Below are 19,132 nucleotides of genomic sequence, written 5' to 3'. Positions count from 1 at the left end.
AACCAAGATATAACAGTACCAATCCTGTAGAGACACAGGGAACAGGCAAAGAAGTAGAAAAACAAAAGAGTCACGTTGTATGATTTGACTGCCATCTACCACACTGCCATAATAACAACACTTACTTGTCGGTTCATCAGATATCACTGCTATATTCCAGTCAGTGTAAGAAGATCTCTGGCATTTGCATATGGCTGTGTGCTGAAGCTTCACATGCCTAACTCCACTAATGAGCTCAGTATATGGCTATTGTTTTTGCATACATCCATCTGCACTTCACAGTAGAAAGCTGGCAACAGTTCTGCCAACTTTTGGGGATCACCTTGCACTGACTCGACTATAGGACACACATTGTCTTACTCAGAAAGCAAATAAACTAAAATTAAATTTTTGTGAAACCACCTTAATGTCCATGGGAGCCACAATGTATTTTTGGTAATCCCTGGTTTATAGTATAGACATTTTCAGTAAAGAGGTGTTTCATTTCCACATAACTGATTCTTAAATGACAGGTCACTTTCTGTGGGAAATTGCACTCTGTCTACTCATAAAATAATGTGAACTTAAGTATTGGCATTATTGTCCCCAATGTCCTTGTAGTTGTCTGGAAACTGTATTATGAGGACCAGGATTAGCTGATTTCACCTGAAGCTGGCTGGCCTGTTTAGTGCATGTGTTAAAAAATCCAAAAAGTAGAAAGCTCACAGCACTTTGTTGAAGAGCTGATGTGAAGAAAGATCTCCTACCCATATCTCTGTGCTGACTGAAAAAGCAATCTGAAATTTGGGTGTTCCATTCAATAGGGTATTAGTATTGTTACTCAATTCTTTCACAGCTTAACTTAAGACATCTTGATCTGTCAAGTTGTTATTCATGTGAAAGTGAATCAAGACCACTATGAAGTACTTACTTCTCAGTTTATAACAGTATGAAAAGAATAGATTGCTACTCACCACACAGAGAAGGCAATGAGTGGCAGGCAGCCACATTGATAAAATATTGCAAGATATTATTAGCTATTCAGACTAAGTCCTTCATCAGATGTAAACAGAACACACACACACACACACACACACACACACACACACACAGAGAGAGAGAGAGAGAGAGAGAGAGAGAGAGAGAGAGAGAGCTGCCACTGTCATCTCCAGTCACTAAGGTCCGACTGCAACTGAGGTGACCTGCAATCTTTGCTGAGGTTGATTGTGAGGGCACAGAAGAGACATGGGACAGGGAGTGAGAGTGATAGCAGGGTGGGGGGTGAGGGAAGATGCTAGTGGAGAGGAGGGAAGTAAAGAAGAGGAAAGGACTATGCAGATGCACTGGCAGGTGGAGGACAAGAACTAGAGAAGACTGAGGTGAGTAGTGTTATGAGAATGAAGGATATGTTCCAGGGAGAGCTCCCACCAGCAAAATTCTGAAAAGCTGGTATTGTTGCTTCACAGCCAGTGCCATGTGGATTCTTCCCACCAACTCCTGCATTGCTGAATTATCAGGGGGGAACTTTCCGTGCAACATATCCTTCATTTCTTTAAGACTCCTGGCCTTAACCTTCACTATTTCTGTCATCCCCCTGGCTATCCCCATCTCTACTTCCACTCTATCCCTACAAATGCTGTGTGTGTGTGTGTGTGTGTGTGTGTGTGTGTGTGTGTGTGTGTTTCACCTTACTTAGCTTGTAATATCTAGCAGCCTTTTTGTCAGTGTTGCTGTCTGCCACTCAATACCTCCTCTATGTGGTAAGCAGCAATTATTCACATTATTGTTATCCCATCCCAAATTTTCCATTTTTTAGGTCACTTCTCAATCTGTTGTAAGTAGTGATGGACGTAAGATTCAGGATTTGTGTACCACAAAACATCCTTTCCTAAACACCATTGACGTTCTCTCAATTTGATTTCAAATACTGCCTCTACCTTTGTCTGAAGTTATTTTGAAGGAGTGATATAAGCTCATTGAACAAAAAGTGGCCAATATGCTAATACTATGTAACACTGCCTCTAGCCTTGATAATTGTCTCAGTTCAGTGAGAAAGAAAGTTTTCAAGTTTATTCTGGTATGCCATATCCAACTGAAGTCACTCATTGATGACTATATCCCATAGAGCTATCAGATTGTGGGGATCCTGACTGCTAAATTTCACTTGCTATCCTAAATCTTTCCATACACTTTCTACAGCACTTAGATTGGGTAATTTAGTGGACCGATAGAGGTGAAGTAGGGTGCTTGAGTATTCTTTGACTCAGGAACATATGCATGCAGCCCTGTGAATGTGGCTCTTTTGAGGGGGTGAAACAAATGAACTAGCTCACAAAAACTCACCTAGAACCTACTAAAATATCCTACTATAATCCAATTTTCATGGCTAACTCACTTAATTTCATATAAAAAGTATATTTTATATTAAATTAATTAGAAAATTAATAAAAATGAATATTTTTTGTATCACATTCACCAATTTTTAAAATAATTGTTTTTTCACACAAAAGGTGAGCATAAGAAAATAAAATTTAAGTTTTTTTTCATAAAAGGTGAACGTAAGAAAATAAATAAAATGAATTATGGTGAATGTAAAAAACTAAATAAATAAATTCAAATCAAAAAGTCCAAAAATCTTCGATGCTGTATGAAGGAAAACCCTGGAGGGAATTTTTCAACTTCTCTTTTTGCTCATATTCTCATCCTCAAGGGTTTTTTCTGAGTCCTTTTGAGGATGAAGGTGCCATGTTAATTTTGCACATCTGCTTTATCACCTTTATCATGAGTAGAGTGAGTCAGGGCTAATGGTCAGTCACGCTGCAGATTCCTTATTTTCCATATCTTTCTTATAATTTCTGTAGACTTCATAATTGCTTTATCTCTCTTTGGTGACTTTTGAACCCTCATCTCTTGCTTTACTGTTCCCATGGCATTACACATCCCCCCTCTTCCCCTCCTGCTGCCTTCTGCACAGTGACATCAGTTTGTATTAGTGGATTAATTTCTTCAAATGTTGATTCTGATTCTGGAATCTACAATTAATCAGGGTAATGAAGTATGTATAAATGAATGCTGGCTAAATGGCAAATCGCCTATATATGTATGAGCTGTCACTGTGTTCTACATCTACATTTATACTCTGCAAGCCACCCAACAGTTTGTGGCGAAGGGCACTTTATGTGCCTCTGTCATTACCTGCCTTTCCTGTTCCAGTCGCGTATGGTTCGCGGGAAGAACAACTGCCGGAAAGCCTCTGTGCGTGCTCGAATCTCTCTAATTTTACATTCGTGATCTCCTCGGGAGGTATAAGTAGGGGGAAGCAATAATTCGATACCTTATCCAGAAATGCACCCTCTCAAAACCTGGACAGCAAGCTACACCGCGATGCAGAGCGCCTCTCTTGCAGAGTCTGCCACTTGAGTTTGCTAAACATCTCTGTAATGTTATCACGCTTACCAAATAACCCTGTGACGAAATGCACCGCTCTTCTTTGGATCTTCTCTATCTCCTCCGTCAACCCAACCTGGTAATGGACCCCACACTGATGAGCAATACTCAAGTATAGGTTGAACGAGTGTTTTGTAAGCCACCTCCTTTGTTGATGGACTACATTTTCTAAGGACTCTCCCAATGAATCTCAACCTGGCACCCACCTTACCAACAATTAATTTTATATGATCATTCCACTTTAAATCATTGTGTATGCATACTCCCAGATATTTTACAGAAGCAACTGCTACCAGTGTTTCTTCCACTATCATATAATCATAAAATAAAGGATCCTTCTTTCTATATATTCGCAATACATTACATTTTTCTATGTTAAGGGTCAGTTGCCACTCCCTGCAGCAAGTGCCTATCCGCTGCAGATCTTTCTGCATTTTGCTGCAATTTTCTAATGCTGCAACTTCTCTGTATACTACAGCATCATCCGCGAAAAGCCGCATGTTTAGTATCAAGTTTTTGTAAGAAATTTGAACAACTATGGAAGTACTTCTATATATGTCAGTAATGATCTTTCGCAAAACACACTGATTTTGACGTAACTAATTTCTGCATTGAAAGTGTATTTGAGGCAGCTGCTATACTATTGACAGGTACAAAACTAATTGTAGTGTTTGTACACCATACATTTGACAGCATTATTGATGTCTTCACAGAGGTCTTCCTGTGTGTACCAGTTGCAGAAATACAGTTAACATAAAATTCTAATCTGTGGGGATATTAACATTGGCATTGGGGTTACAACAACAAAGTACTTACACTTGCTTAATGTCCTCAGATCACCCAATATGTTTTGCACAAATAGCAAGCCAATAAGAAAGCTGTCACATATCGACAATGTTATAACAAATGTAGAAAGAATATTAATACCATGTATCTATCAGATTGTGAAGGGATATGGTTAAAATTGCTGACAAATAATGCCATAGAGCAGTGTGAACAACCCGGTTATGTTAGCATTGTTAATTATTCTCATATCAATGCTTTCAGATCACAGCTATGTATGATAAGATGGTCCAACTTTCTGTCTCAATTATCAAATGTTGATGAAGCTTTTGACAACTGTGTCAGTTTGTTTCTAATATGTTTAAGAAGTGCTGTCCTAAAGTACTAAAAAGACACAAGGGGAAATAAAGCAGAAGTAACCATAGAAGTGTACATCAATGGTTCACACCTGAACTCAAAAAATTAAGAATACAGGTCATCAATATCTGTAAAATATCAAAGAACAGTGAAGAAGATAGACTTCAGTGCCTTCAACTAAAGAGAAGGTGTTGTTGTTGTTGTTGTTGTTGTTGTCTTCAGTCCAGAGACTGGTTTGATGCAGCTCTCCATGCTACTCTATCCTTGCAAGCTTTTTCATCTCCCAGACCTGCAACCTACATCCTTCTGCATCTGCTTAGTGTGTTCATCTCTTGGTCTCCCTCTATGATTTTTACCCTCCACACTGCCCTCCAATACTAAATTGGTGATCCCTTGATGCCTCAGAACATGTCCTACCAACTGATCACTTCTTCTAGTCAAGTTGTGCCACAAATTTCTCCTCTCCCCAATTCTGTTCAATACCTCCTCATTAGTCATGTGATCTACCCATTTAATCTTCATCATTCTTCTGTAGCACCACATTTTGAAAGCTTCTATTCTCTTCTTGCCTTAACTATTTATCGTCCATGTTTCACTTCCATACATGGCTACACTCCACACAAATACTTTCAGAAATTACTTACTGACATTTAAATATATACTCAATGTTAACAAATTTCTCTTCTTCAGAAATGCTTTCCTTGCCATTGCCAGTCTTCATTTTATATCCTCTCTACTTTGACCATCATCAGTTATTTTGCTCCCCAAATAGCAAAACTCCCTTACTACTTTCAGTGTCTCATTTCCTAATCTAATTCCCTCAACATCACCCAATTTAATTCTACTACATTCCAGTATCCTCATTCTGCTTTTCTTGATGTTCACCTTATATCCTCCTTTCAAGACACTGTCCATTCCGTTCAGCTGCTCTTCCAGGTCCTTTGCTGTCTCTGACAGAATTACAATGTCATCAGCGAACCTCAAAGTTTTTATTTCTTCTCCATGGATTTTAATTCCTACTCAGAATTTTTCTTTTGTTTCCTTTACTGCTTGCTCAATATACAGATTGAAAAACATCAGGGATAGGCCACAACCCTGTCTCACTCTCTTTCCAACCAGTGCTTTCCATTTACGCCCCTCGGCTATTTACAATTTGTACAGAAACCAGGTTGCAGTTAGAATAACTGTCATCTGGTTTCTGTAAAAATTGTAAATAGCCTTTAGCTCCTTGTGTTTTACACCTGCTACCCTAAGAATTTGAAAGAGAGTATTCCAGTTAACATTCTCAAAAGCTTTCTCTAAGTCTAAAAATGCTAGAGACGTAGTATTGCCTTTCCTTAATCTATTAAACATTTTTTCCTAGTCATATAATGTACTGGATACTGGTTTGGGGCAGGTCCTCTGGGGCAAAATGAGTTTTTATGTGGCAGAAAAGGCTATAGGATGTGTAGTGCGTGTTTCCAATAAAATGTACCATGTAGGACACGTTTCAAGAAATGGGGTATCACGACAGTCCCATCATTACTTATACTTAGTTGCCTAGTCTACACAAAAGAACCTGATTAAAAACCTTTGAAAATGTTCTACAAAACTGGCTTATAAAGAAGGCTTTCTATGCCATAGAGGAATTTTCTGACTGTGCAAAGGAAGATATAAAATTTTAGCTTATACTCATTTTATGTTTGTATTCAAATCTATATTATTTAAATGTTTTCCTTGTTATTACATGTACCAGTATGCACTATTCAGATTGTACAAACTAGTAACATCAATAAGGTGCAGAATACTTGAAGATCAAATAAATAAGTGATGGACAGTTGTCTTTGTTATTGTAAGCAAGTTTGACATTTGGTTTCTTCAAGTGGCTAATTAGATTTACCAATATTTTGAATGTAGATTTTAGGGAACTCCTGTGGATTTTCTAACTGAGTCAAACTGTGCAAGCTTATGTTGGTAATTTGAAAGCTAAAGGCAATTATTGGCAGCTGGAGGTATCAATGGTATATGATATTCAGTCAGTTATAGCTTGTGCCCATACTTCCAAATTTGGCCATCCACCTGGAAGATGATCAGACATTTTGTAATTAACCTCAACAGAACAAGCCTCTGTTGCTTGGATGTGGGACAACTGTGGATAACTTAGGCAAGGGACCAGAAGAAACCAGTCTGAAGATAAAGTGTTTGCTTGTATCAACACCAGTCAGAAAGAAGGGCTAGAGATGTGATTACTAATCAAGTAGCCAAGACTTCTCATTCAAATCTGTAGTGCAACCACTCTAATATCTGAAAATATAGAAATCAGTTACTTTTTGCGTTGCTGCTTCCATTATTGATGGCTGTCACATATCCCACTCTTCATGGTCTGTGTTAGATGGCCCCATGGATTGTCACCTGTGGAGAATGAAATAAGATGTCAGGACGGCAGTGGATTTGTTCAATTAACTTCTTTATTCTGGCCCTCGGCCATAGTACATCAGGAGCAGCATGGTGTAGGTGTCCAGTTGCCTCTCATGGGAAGTAATGGATGTCCGGCACTGCTGACAGTGCAAACAGTGGGGCCTAGCATGGCATCACTTGAATGCTACTGTTAGCAATACCTCCTACTGTGACCATGATGGCAGCACAAGGAATGCTGCTGGTGATACTGCAGAGGTGGCTATGACCTTCCCCCAGTGAGCGGGTCTCTCTCTGCTCTGGCAGCTGCTCTCTGGTGACTCAGGACAGCTGCCCCATACTGCATTCCAGGATGTCGCTCCAGGTGTCACATGCTTGTAGTGCAAGCTGTGATACTGAGATGAGAGTATTTTAGTACACAAATGGCTGTGTACATATACACTCCAGACTATGTTCGTTTAGGGCTTAAGGCCCATACTGTAAACACTTCCATGGTGGTAAGTGAGGAAAGGCTTCCATCTGAAACACCATGGAAGTTATTTCATTCCTAAGTTTGTTGCACAGTAACTTCTAACTCTCTTTCTAAACTTACAATGTAAAATGAATGAGTTATACTTACTACTGCCCCCTTGTGTGTTCATCTTCTTTCTGCTGCTTTTATGCACAGGATATCCAATCCACTGGAATCTGAATGGTGGCTGAGTCTAAAACCAGTCTTGTGCTTCATCTTCTACATACCAAAACAAAGACTACACTCAGCAGAGTGAGTGCCACTGCGGTGGTTGATATGACAGTAGTCAATATTGTCTCTTTCCAGTACTGATTTTCCTGATATGAGTTTATATGCTGCAATAAGGTTTCCAGGAAGACTCGGCCCTCCTCCTCATTCAGAAACTTGTTTATAGACTGAATTAATTTGGGTCCTATGGTGCTCCTCTGACCAGTACAAATGATGCTGCAAGATATTCAGGTGTGTTATCCCTGAAATTGCAGTGGGCAGATGGAAAGTAGACCACATTATCTCTCACATGCTGTTCCATTTAATAACAAACCACTCCTGTTTAATTCTAGCCTCTTTGCTGGTGTAAGCTTTCCCTGATTGAAACAGCTAACCACTACTACCATCTTGTCGAACATAGAGTACAACAAATGCACCTCGAGCTGCTGAAAGTACAATTTTGGCTCAATAATTTTTTTATTGCATTCTCTTACCTTCTTTTGTACTATTAGCAATTTCACGGACCATCCCTTGTATGCCACCAAAGAATGAAATTATATGAAGTAAATCAGCTTAAGTGTATCACAACTGTCAGTAGTAAATAATATTCTGATTGTAAAGGTCAGTGAGTTCAGTTTTCACAGTAGTTAATGAATATATGTATCATTTGAGACTTCCTCATTTACTCTTCACTAATCATGTCTCCATTGTTAAGGAGGGGAATAGATTAGTTATATGTCATACATTGAATGTTTTGAGTTTTATTGTAATTAGGAGTCAAACTTCCAGTTGAGAACTATGAACTGGTCCAAGAATGAAATCCTGAGTAACCTCTTGCATTGAAATGTTTATAGGAAAAGACTCATCTTCATCAGATCGTTCCCCATAATTTGCTGCATCAAAATTTCTAGAGTGAATGAAGGGGATTTATAAAATCAGATAATAGTGCCAAGTTGTCAAACTTTCGTCGATAGCATTAGAACAAAATATTGTTTTTTTTTTCCCTTAAATTTGCTTCTGGCATGTTACTTGTCCATATCTGCAGTGTATGCATTTGATTATTCATTTACTTATTTGTTTATGTTTTTTGTTCTTGTTACAGCTATTGGCAGTCGACTATAAACATATACTTCACTCATTTCAAGGCCATAAGAAGCAGATAACATGCCTACAATGCCACTCAAGTAATAAAATATTCCTGTCATCTTCAGAAGATGGTACAGTAAAATTATGGAGTTTGGAGGATATCATTGACAAGAAAACAGAGAAACAGAAATCGGGTGACAGTGGTACTGTCAGAACACCATCTCCTCGTCTTCGTCAAACTAGTTGGAGTAATATGTTTTCTGAAAGTGGGTCGGATGACAAAAGTATTTTCACATTCAGTAAACACAAAGGTGCTGTCTCTTGTGCTTCTTTTGCACACAAAAAGAATGAAGTGGTGTCATGTTCTGTTGATGGATGTGTGAAGGTATGCACCTAAAAAGATTTTTAAATGTATGCCTTCTCCTCATTCTGTTCTTGTTATCACTGAGATGGCACAATGATTAAGTTGTAACATTCAAATTTGAGTATGGGTCAAATGTGCACACAGCCATCCTGATTAAGGTTTTCCATAATTTCATCTACAAACTTTAGCCAAATGCCTGAATACTTGTGATCATGTTGTGCTTCCATAGCTGATTAATATGAACAGTAATAAAACCACCTCAGCTGTTATTTTAGATGCATTTATTACTTCATGGCCAGTTTCATTTCAAACGAACATCCTCAGGTGACAAAAGGGCAGAAATGTTGAAAGATACATGTTGGAATATGACAAGTACAATATATCTTTTTTTTGCCTGTGCGTGGTGTACTTGAATGGTTCTTAAACAAACCTTGCCAATATCTTTCCCTAATTCTTCCCTCTCTCAGGGAGTGCTCCATACCTAGGGACAGGAAAAAATAATATGGTTAAATTTTGTGTTATTTTTTACCAAAATCAGTATTATTTTTTACCAAATTCATTGTTATTTTTTGCCAAATGTAATGTTACTTTTTTTGCCAATTTCAGTGTTATTTTTGCCACAACATTCAGTGTCAGTTTTTCCCAGTCATTGTACTTCTTTACCAAATTCAGTGCATTTTTCCAAATCCATTGTAATTTTTTTGTCAAATTCAGTGTTATTTTACTGATAATTTCATTGCTATTTTCATTGTCACAGTGTAGTTCATTACATGAACATCAGCCTTGAGGAGATTAGATGTCAAAATGCTGTTTTAATACTCAGTGACTATCAGCTGTGAATCTTGGTAAACTGTTGTCCTGAGATTTGTAATATTTTTTTATAGCAAAATTGCAGATTTCATGATATGTCCTAAGAATTGCTGTTTTTGCATTGTTTACTAAAAACCACAAATTTCACATTATTTTTTGCATTATCATTTCCATGAAATTTCTCTGTCCCCATGTGTATTTAATGACTTGGTGTTGGTTGGATGTTAAATGTAACCTAGCTTAACTGAATATTACATGAAATGATTCTCAATTTTCTGGACATTTTGTGAAATGACACACAAGTTTTTCTGCAAATGAAATGTGGAAACATTCTGTGTAGGTAATAGTAACTCTTTATGTGAAATAGGTATTTATGCTTTCACTTGTGGTTTTCGCAGCCGAATCTCAACACTGAGACTCTACATTCAGATGGCTTCAGGCCCAATTCCTCATCATACCATATACCTATTTTTTCCATTTGAGCCAACAGTTTATTGTTTATGATGCTCTTAGGCACATTTGCACTGTAGAACATGAAGCACATCCCATGATAACATTTCAGTTAAAAATTGAATGTAGGTTCTTCTTATGGCAGATACAATAAAACTGATGGCATCCTAGAAACTCAGTGGTAGCAACTACTTGAGGCTTTTTCAGGACTCAAGCAACACAAATGGGTGCTTGGCTGCCAAGCTAAAGGGGGGCATCAAGCTGAGAGGGGCGCCAGAAGCACCCCAAGTGCAAAATTTATACACAGGGTGTATCATAATTAGTAGCATAAACAACTCATATCCACACTCACTAGATTTATTTTTAAAGGTCCTTCCAAGAGCCCAAGGAACTGTAACTAATGAATGGGATTGGGGTTAGGAGGGGGAAGGGGAAAGGGTGAAGGACACAAAATGTTGTTTGTGTGGAAAAATGGAGGGGAAGGAGGACCGCCAAATGATATTGTCATTTGTTTGGAAAAAGTTCTTGAATTGGTCCTGCAGCTACTGCTATTTGCCTACTAATATGGGGTAGCTCTAATATTTCATTGTAACTAACATGGTGATGTTTAGTAAAGTAATTATAATGAAGTGCTATAGGAAACTGTTGCAGTTGCCATAAGCATGTGTTACCAGTAAGGAACACTATCAGTACATTTTTATGTTCAGTTTTCACTTACAGAAAAAGTTCGAACAAGGTGGTGCAGCGATTAAGACACTGAGCTCACACTCAGATACATCGAGGTTCAAATCCATGTCTGGCAAATCTTATTTATATTTGTTGTGAATGCTGGAACGGTTTCTGTGCGAAGGACATGGCAGGCTTTCTTGCACATCCTTCTCTTTCCAAGATTTTGCTTGGTTTCTGGTGATCTTGCTGTCAAAATGATTTTAAACCTAACCTTCCTTTCAGTCTAGTTAGTAGCACACATCATTTATTTCATGATATCCAGTGGCAAGACACAGTAAAAGGTCAGAAATGTGCACAATTAAGCTTTGAGTTCAGTCACTGTATTCATGAGCCATGCTTCATTGTCAACAGTCTATTTGTGACAGAATGACTGCTCCATGGAAGAGAGGAATTTAGTGACATAGGATGCCAGAGTACAGAATTTTATTTCTCAGCACATTGTGTAACAGAGAATGAAATGGTTTTGAGAAACTGGACAATCCAGTAGTCGTACAGGAACTAAAATTTGTTCTGTTTCAACACAGACACAAGATGAACTGATGAAAACATCTTTGCAAAATCAGTTTTTAATCACATTACAACTGAAACACAGTACTGTGTGTTCCCAATTGGTAACTACAATTTGCTGCTGGCCTTGAGAAGTCAGACTGCAAAGGATACCATGGCTGTCAGTGAAAGGCTCCATATTAACATCAGCTGTATATTGAATGGCAACAGTGTCAATCATAACAGCCTGGATGGAGATAGCAGAAATTGCAATTTATTGCCCGTCTCATAAACTGTTCCTTGTGGAAGGCAGGTGATTAGAAGGCAAAGATTTCTATGTGATGAGGAAATCAAATACTGTGTTATTTTGCAGGCCAAAGTACCTCAAGAACAGTCAGTTTCTTCCACTCTCTTAATTTTATATTTTCTATAAATTAAATAAATTTAAGACAGTAAAGTCTCTTAAAATTGTATTTGAACCAAACACTGTCAATGCACAGCCTCGTACTGGCCTCTTAACCAACTCCATAAGCTACCAAAATATTAAGCTGGATACTCCTACATTTAGATATTTCTCAGCACTACCCCATCCTTGGCTCCATCTTACTAGATCAAATGATCTTTTCATATCCAGAACCAGGCACCAGTTGGCACATGTATTCTTGCATATATTTTGAAGATGTGTTCTTCATACTGTCTATCTAGAAGGCGTAACTTACTCCATCACATACACCAATTACAAGCACTATTTACGTTTATAAGCAGTGATGTGCCCACTGTACTGTGGTTGGCTCCCAACAGCTAGCTCAGAATTTACATGTGGCTAATTTATGTGCTGCCAAGTGTACAAAATTTAACCACTCAAAAATTGGAAGTTGAATATGCATACCGTAATAAGCAGCGTTAATGATAGTTCTGTTGTGCGATGTTAGGCAAAGGTATTTATTCTTGAAATGACCACAAATAGATATTTTACTTTTTTCCTTAGTATTTTAAATCTACTTACATACTAGGAGAGACCACAGCAATTACCATATTGACTTCATTTTCTAGAGCACCCTCTTCTGATTATGCTTAGTTTCAGATACAGTTTAAAGATAATTAAGATGTGTTTGGCATAAGTGTTAAATTGTTGGTGGTACTTACGTGATGTGGATCGTGTACTTTTTTCACTCATTCAGACATTGTGTTGGCCTTCCAGACGAAGGTAGACTTTCAGAGACTGATACTGAAAAATGCTGTAGTACGGGGTAGCAGCTATTGAAAGTTGAATATGCGTGCTGTAATAAGCAGCGTTAATGATAGTTCTGTTGTGTGATGTTAGGCAAAGGTACTTATTCTCGAAATGACCACAAATATAAATGAAAATCTCCCACAGTATAGAGCAGCAGTTACTTATAACCTGCTAACCTGTTGCATTGTGTGCTGTATGTTTCAGGGTCCATCAGTCAACAGACCTGGGATAGAGATAAAATGATTGCTCTAATGAGGAAATGGTCCAATTGGGCATATCAGAACCCACACTGTAATTTTTTATCCAGGAAGAATGCAATCAAAGAAATAAACTGTCAAAATTGTAGCTGCTAAGATGCACTCCAAGTATTTTTTAAAAATCATTGAAGTAACTCATTTTTATCACATGAAGAACCACTTATGGCAGCAGTTTGTACAGCCCTTTCTGCCTAACATGCGATTGGCTGTGACAAGAGTGTAGTGTAGTGCAAATATTCAAAATGACACACGCAAATCTGAAGAACTTAAACCACACAAAAAATGTAATCATTCATGTTTTGAATAAGAGGCAGTTAATAATGATAACTAATTGTATGTAATTCTTACAAAGGTGACTAGCAAAAGAAAATAAATCAAGGCATGGTCTGATGTCACATTAGAGATGACTTCCATCAATTGTGACTTTAATTTATCGAAATGAAATATTTGTTACACATACATCACTTTATAACAATATCTGTAACACAGTTCTTATGATAATTTTTGAACGATGTTCCTTGTTTACTTCACATATTTGTCATAATAAAGCAAAGTGTCATTTGAATGACAAAAACAAATGTTCTCCATACACAAGTCAAATCTGATGAAAGAAAAATTAATTCTTCCAGGCACTTTACATTAATTACTAGTTTTATTAAGACAGAATTGTGGTTGAGTAAGAAATGGTCCTGGCTGTTGCTCTACCTATTGTACTGCATATCATGCATACTTAAAGCAATTTTTAAAACAAGCCAATGCAAGTAGATAGTGGACAAATGACAGCAATTTAAGAATACTGTTCTGGTAACCCTTAAGTGGGATGGAGCTATCGGAAATTATATTGTCCAACAGTTTCTTTAAAAATATTTTCCACAATGAAACAAATTCTTTAGCTGGAGTCACATAGGTTGTTCTGTATGGAATCTAAATTGTATCAATAGTCTTTTTGAAAAATGGAGGTACCATTATGTCCAGGCCAGAGAGTCCAACAAAAGCAATTAATTAATTTTGGCAGCTAGTTAGAAACTGTTTCGAATCAAATGGTAAAAATTATTTTTTCCAATTTTTTCAGATTTATTTGATAGGTTGCTTACAAGATTTTTGCCACCAAATAGTCCTTTCTTTTTTGTCTTAGTATGCCTTGAGGTCCCTGAAGACAGATTAAAGCTGCAGAAACAGTAATCCACTCATAATTATCACTGTCACTGTTGTATGTGAATGTGTCGTAGCATTAATCAGTTGTGTAACCAATTGTCATTTTTCACCTGAGAAAGAAAAAATGCAGTTTTCATGCAGTTCTTTCATGAAACATCACTGATTGGTATTAGACACAGCAGTTTGGGGATAACAGCAAGCTTTGTCTTCTCATCTGCTATGAATTAATATCAACTCCTCTACACTTATGCTTGAAGTAAACTTCACTGTTTTGCAATTTCCTATTCCATATGATTTCTTGAAACTCCTCAACTAAGTTGAAGAATACCTGAAATCAATAGTGTTCATTCAGTTGCTGTTTGGAGGGTGTACTACTGTCGTTTCTTGAAACTCCTCGAATAAGTTGAAGAAGACTTGAAATCAACAGTGATCATCTCACTTGCTGTTTGGAGGGCCTAGTACTGTGGATCTCCATCGGTAACAGTGCGTTGCCTCTGATGAGCAGCCCTTCATGGTTCATATCTGAAGAAAACTCCTTTAAAGAACTGTTGTTCATGTTATTTATTTAAGATTAGGGTTTATACTGGTTATTAATGGGGAAATGGTTGAGGGGGGGGGGGGGGGGGGACACGACTTTGTGTCTACTCTGTACTGTAAATTTTTCAGGTAGTTTTCATTTCACAGTTTTGCAAGTTTCATTTTGGTGCATATTTATTTCTCCGTTTAAGCTTTCTTCCATTTATGCAGTTTATGGCCAGATTTCATGAAGCATGAGAGGTTTTGCACACTAATTAACATTAAATGTTAAACTTGATAAGACCTACTCAACCACGAAAGCAGCTGGTAATTATTTTGGGTACTAAATAAAGTGCAAATTTGTGTAAACAGTAACTGGGGACAATCGTTTCAGAGAAACTGTCAATAAAAACTGAAATTTTCTGTATAAATTATATCTTGCTGTTTCATATTATCAGTTTATTAATGCGCCGTCAACCAAAGATATGGACCTGCCGTGTTGTACATGCGCAGTCTGCTACAGCTCCGATGGAGATGTACATTTCACCAGCTGCTTGGTGAGCTACGAATTTTGCGATGTCCAACATTTTAAAACAAAAAAAAAAAAAAAAAAACCTTGTAGTGTGTCTTAGCAGCTAAATTTTTCACAGGGTCTTTCTGTCAGTGTATTCTTCTTATATAAAAAATTTCAGGGCATGTTTTGTCATGTCAGATTGGACTATTCCATTGTAAGTTCATCTGAAGTCCCCACTGTTCCCACCCCTGTCCACATGCACACAAAATCTGAGTTAATCTGCTGTCAGTGTTTTATTACCTGCCACTGAAAAGATGATGACAATCTCATCTAATTAAACATTGTTTCTCTGCGTGCAGAGAAGGAAGATTCCAGTAAGGCATGATGTCTATTATGCATCTGTCTTTTGAACTAAGTCTGTCTGTGTAACTTGTTAGATTCTATTTAATGATTGCAGTTTCTGTTAATTTATTAAATTGCCAAATGTGCATTCTCATTTATTTTAGGGACAAGTGATGGACTTAATTCACCAGTGTTTTGTAAATAATAGCCCTCAAGTGATTCTAAGGCTTAACTTTTTAAGTGTTTACATTATTTTACTTTACTTTATGTTACTTGGTTGAGTAAAATTGTTTGCTTATAGCACTGATGAACCTGGAGTGAAAAGAAAAGCAGAGTATGCTGCCTTATGCCAAATTTGCAGGAACTTGTTTTTGAAGTCCTGACACTACCAAATTAATTCTTTGTTTCTTTTTCCTTTCCTTATTATAATTAGATGATTAATTTTTTATACCTTTATTTTATCTTTTTCTTTCTTCCTATTCTATTTTTGTTCATAGGTGTGGGATAGTGAAACAGGGGCAGAGAAGTTGCACATAGATGTTCCCAATAATAGCAAACCTAATAGCTGCACTTTCTCTAATGATGATACTCTGTTGTATTTTGGTGGGGAAGATTCACACCTTTATGTATATAGTGCAGAATTTGGTACATTCCTTTCAGGATTGGGAAATGATGGACCAATAGTGACAATTTTAGGTATCCCAGGTTTGTAAATTATCTTTATTTTTTTCATTGATAGTTTTTATTGTAATTTTTTATTATTTGCTATTTTTCCTGATTTGACCTTAAGTGACAGACTTTCTCCCATTTGTTTTTACTCCACTTCATGATACTTAATCAAAAATATGATTTAAACCTCCATGTAAAATGTAGCATGAAAATAAGTGCAAGAAAGATTTATTTTAAAATTTTCTTGTAATAACACTTTGTGCACAAAATTTATTTTGTGAGGATGCTTCAGATTTAATTTACAAGATGTGTACTGTCAGCTCTGCAATATTCTGTGCATCACTTGTGAGCCCAAGAAAAGTCTTGCAACTTCCATTCTATCAGTGCACAGTTAAGTACGGTGCTAATCCTAATTGTCACCATACATGAGACTAGAACAGATTCAGATCACTTTGCTACATTCCAATATTGCAATTTTATATAATTATCTTTTTGCACAGGTTTCTCTCATCTTAAATGCACCAACTGCCTGTCAAACCATCACAAACAGTATAATTTGCAAACCATTATGAATGGTAACATATTGTGTGAGTTAGCTTAGATTTTTATGTGTGTGGCACCTTGCTCTGGGTAACAACTGAAAGTGGCTTTTTAAGCTGATACTAGTTGTGTGTAACTAAAAAGACATCTTAATACATATACAGTCTAAGTGGAATAATGTGGTCTTCAATCCACAAATTTATGATATGCTGGCCAATAAGAAAAAGACATAGAATCACGACACACTGAAGAGCCAAAGAAACTGGTACACCCGCGTAATATGGTGTAGGGCCACCGCGAGCACGCAGAAGTGCCACAACATGACATGGAATGGACTTGACTAATGTCTGAAGTAGTGCTGGAGGGAACTGACACCATGAATCTTGCAGGGCTGTCCATAAATCTGTAAGAGTAAGAGGGGGTTGAGATCTCTTCTGAACAGCACGTTGCAAGGCATCCCAGATATGCTCGATAATGTTCATGTCTGGGGAGTTTGGTGGTCAGCAGAAGTGTTTAAACTCAAAAGAGTGATCCTGGACATTTGAGGTGTTGCATTGTCATGTTGGAATTTCCCAACTCTGTTGGAATGGACAATGGACATGAATGGATGAAGGTGATCAGACAGGATGCTTACGTATGTGTCACTTCAGCTGCACATGCAGAGAGAGAGAGAGAGAGAGAGAGAGAGAGAGAGAGAGAGGGAGGGGGAGGGGCGAGAGAGAGAGAGAGAGAGAGAGAGAGAGAGAGAGAGAGAGAGAGTTGTCACAACCATTTAGTTCACTGGTTACATCCCTAGTTGTTTGAAGAACACCAATATTTGCACCCTCTCTCATCATCAGCCATTTTACGTCCACTGCTGGATAAAGGCTTTTTCCCTTTTCATCTGTACACATCTGTGTTGCTCCTGTATGTTTTTATTGTCATCTATCCACATACATTTACTTTTTTGGTCTATTTAATTTCTATTATTCTCCCACCTACATGTCACACCCAATTCTATTTCATTGTTATTTAAAAAAAGTTACACCTCCACTCCGGTCTGTTTCCCAGCTGATTTTTTGTTGCCTGTCCTGTCTTGGTAATGCCTGAAATACATCTTACTATTACTCATTGAGTGGCTGTTTTTTTATATCACTGCCATATGTTAAAACTGGTAATCCGCAGTAACTGAGAAGATTCTGCTTCATATGTATCAGAGTTGTCACATCACGTAAAAAACTATTTACTTTATCAGAAGCACTCCAGAATATTTTTACTCTTTTGTTTATTTCTTTTCTTGTCCATTCGGTTGTTACCTCCAGCAACTTTCCTAAATATAAAATCTTACCAACTGGTTCAATATCTTCATTATAGATTGATTTTCAGACCTACATCAGAATGTGCTTTATTAAATTATTCCACTGGTTGTTGTTGATTTTTTGCTAGAAGCAAATAGTATAGTGTCATTAGCGAATAAAGACGATTCACATGTGCTCCATTAACATGTATTCCTAGCCAAATTCATGTTCTATTTCCTTTCTTCTTTGAGAATGTGTTCAGGACAAACAGATCTTCTTTGAAAATTTTAGTAATGTTTCGTCTCTATTATTTCTTGTATAATATCCTGAGTTTGCAACTAAAGATTTGTCTTTTAGTTATTGCCTGCTTGTACATTACAGTGTCCCACTGTTATCATTTAGTAGTGGCATTTTTTATCATTTATCATTTATGTAACATTACTACCTCTTATCAAAATGCGAGCATGTCGTTTCTTAGGCTTGAATGGTTTTGACATAAGTCTTGCTATTCTGTTGTTAGTTATTTTGTTTGTAATAAATCCTATGCCATAATTCCTGCCTGCTCTTCCTTTGTAGTGAAACAGACTCTTGAAGTGTCAAAGAAACTGGTATCGTCATGCATATTCAAATACAGATATATGTAAACAGGTAGAATATGGTGCTGTGGTCGGCAATGCCTATATAAGACAACAAGTATCTGGCGCCGTTGTTCAATCAGTAACTGCTGCTACAATGGCAGGTTACTGAGATTTAAGTGAGTATGAACTTGGTGTTATAGTCAGTGTACGAGTGAAGGGACACAGCATCTCCGAGGTAGCAATGAAGTGGGGATTTTCCCCTATGACCATTTCACGAGTGTACCATGAATATCAGGAATCCAGTACATCATCAAATTTCTGACATTGCTGCAGCTGAAAAAAGATCCTGCAAGAATGGGACAAACAACAACTGAAGAGAATCATTCAACGTGATGGAAGTGCAACCCTTCCACACCCCACACATCCAGAATTGCTACAGAGTAGCTC

The 19,132-nt window shown here is 37.4% G+C and overlaps 1 protein-coding gene across 1 annotated transcript in view; it reads left to right on the top strand.

Moving 5' to 3' along the window:
* LOC124556834 (apoptotic protease-activating factor 1) overlaps positions 1-19,132 on the top strand; it is a 285,519-nt gene that overhangs the window by 177,947 nt on the left and 88,440 nt on the right. The window contains exons 12-13 of the mRNA XM_047130851.1: positions 8,781-9,149; positions 16,119-16,326. Coding sequence (XP_046986807.1) covers positions 8,781-9,149; positions 16,119-16,326 — 577 coding nt within the window. The remainder of the gene's footprint in view (positions 1-8,780; positions 9,150-16,118; positions 16,327-19,132) is intronic.

The sequence above is a fragment of the Schistocerca americana genome, chromosome X, assembly GCF_021461395.2.
Source record: "Schistocerca americana isolate TAMUIC-IGC-003095 chromosome X, iqSchAmer2.1, whole genome shotgun sequence".
Lineage (NCBI taxonomy): Eukaryota > Metazoa > Arthropoda > Insecta > Orthoptera > Acrididae > Schistocerca > Schistocerca americana.
Note: the sequence above shows the minus strand (reverse complement) of the source record. Positions and strands in the feature narration are given on the sequence as shown.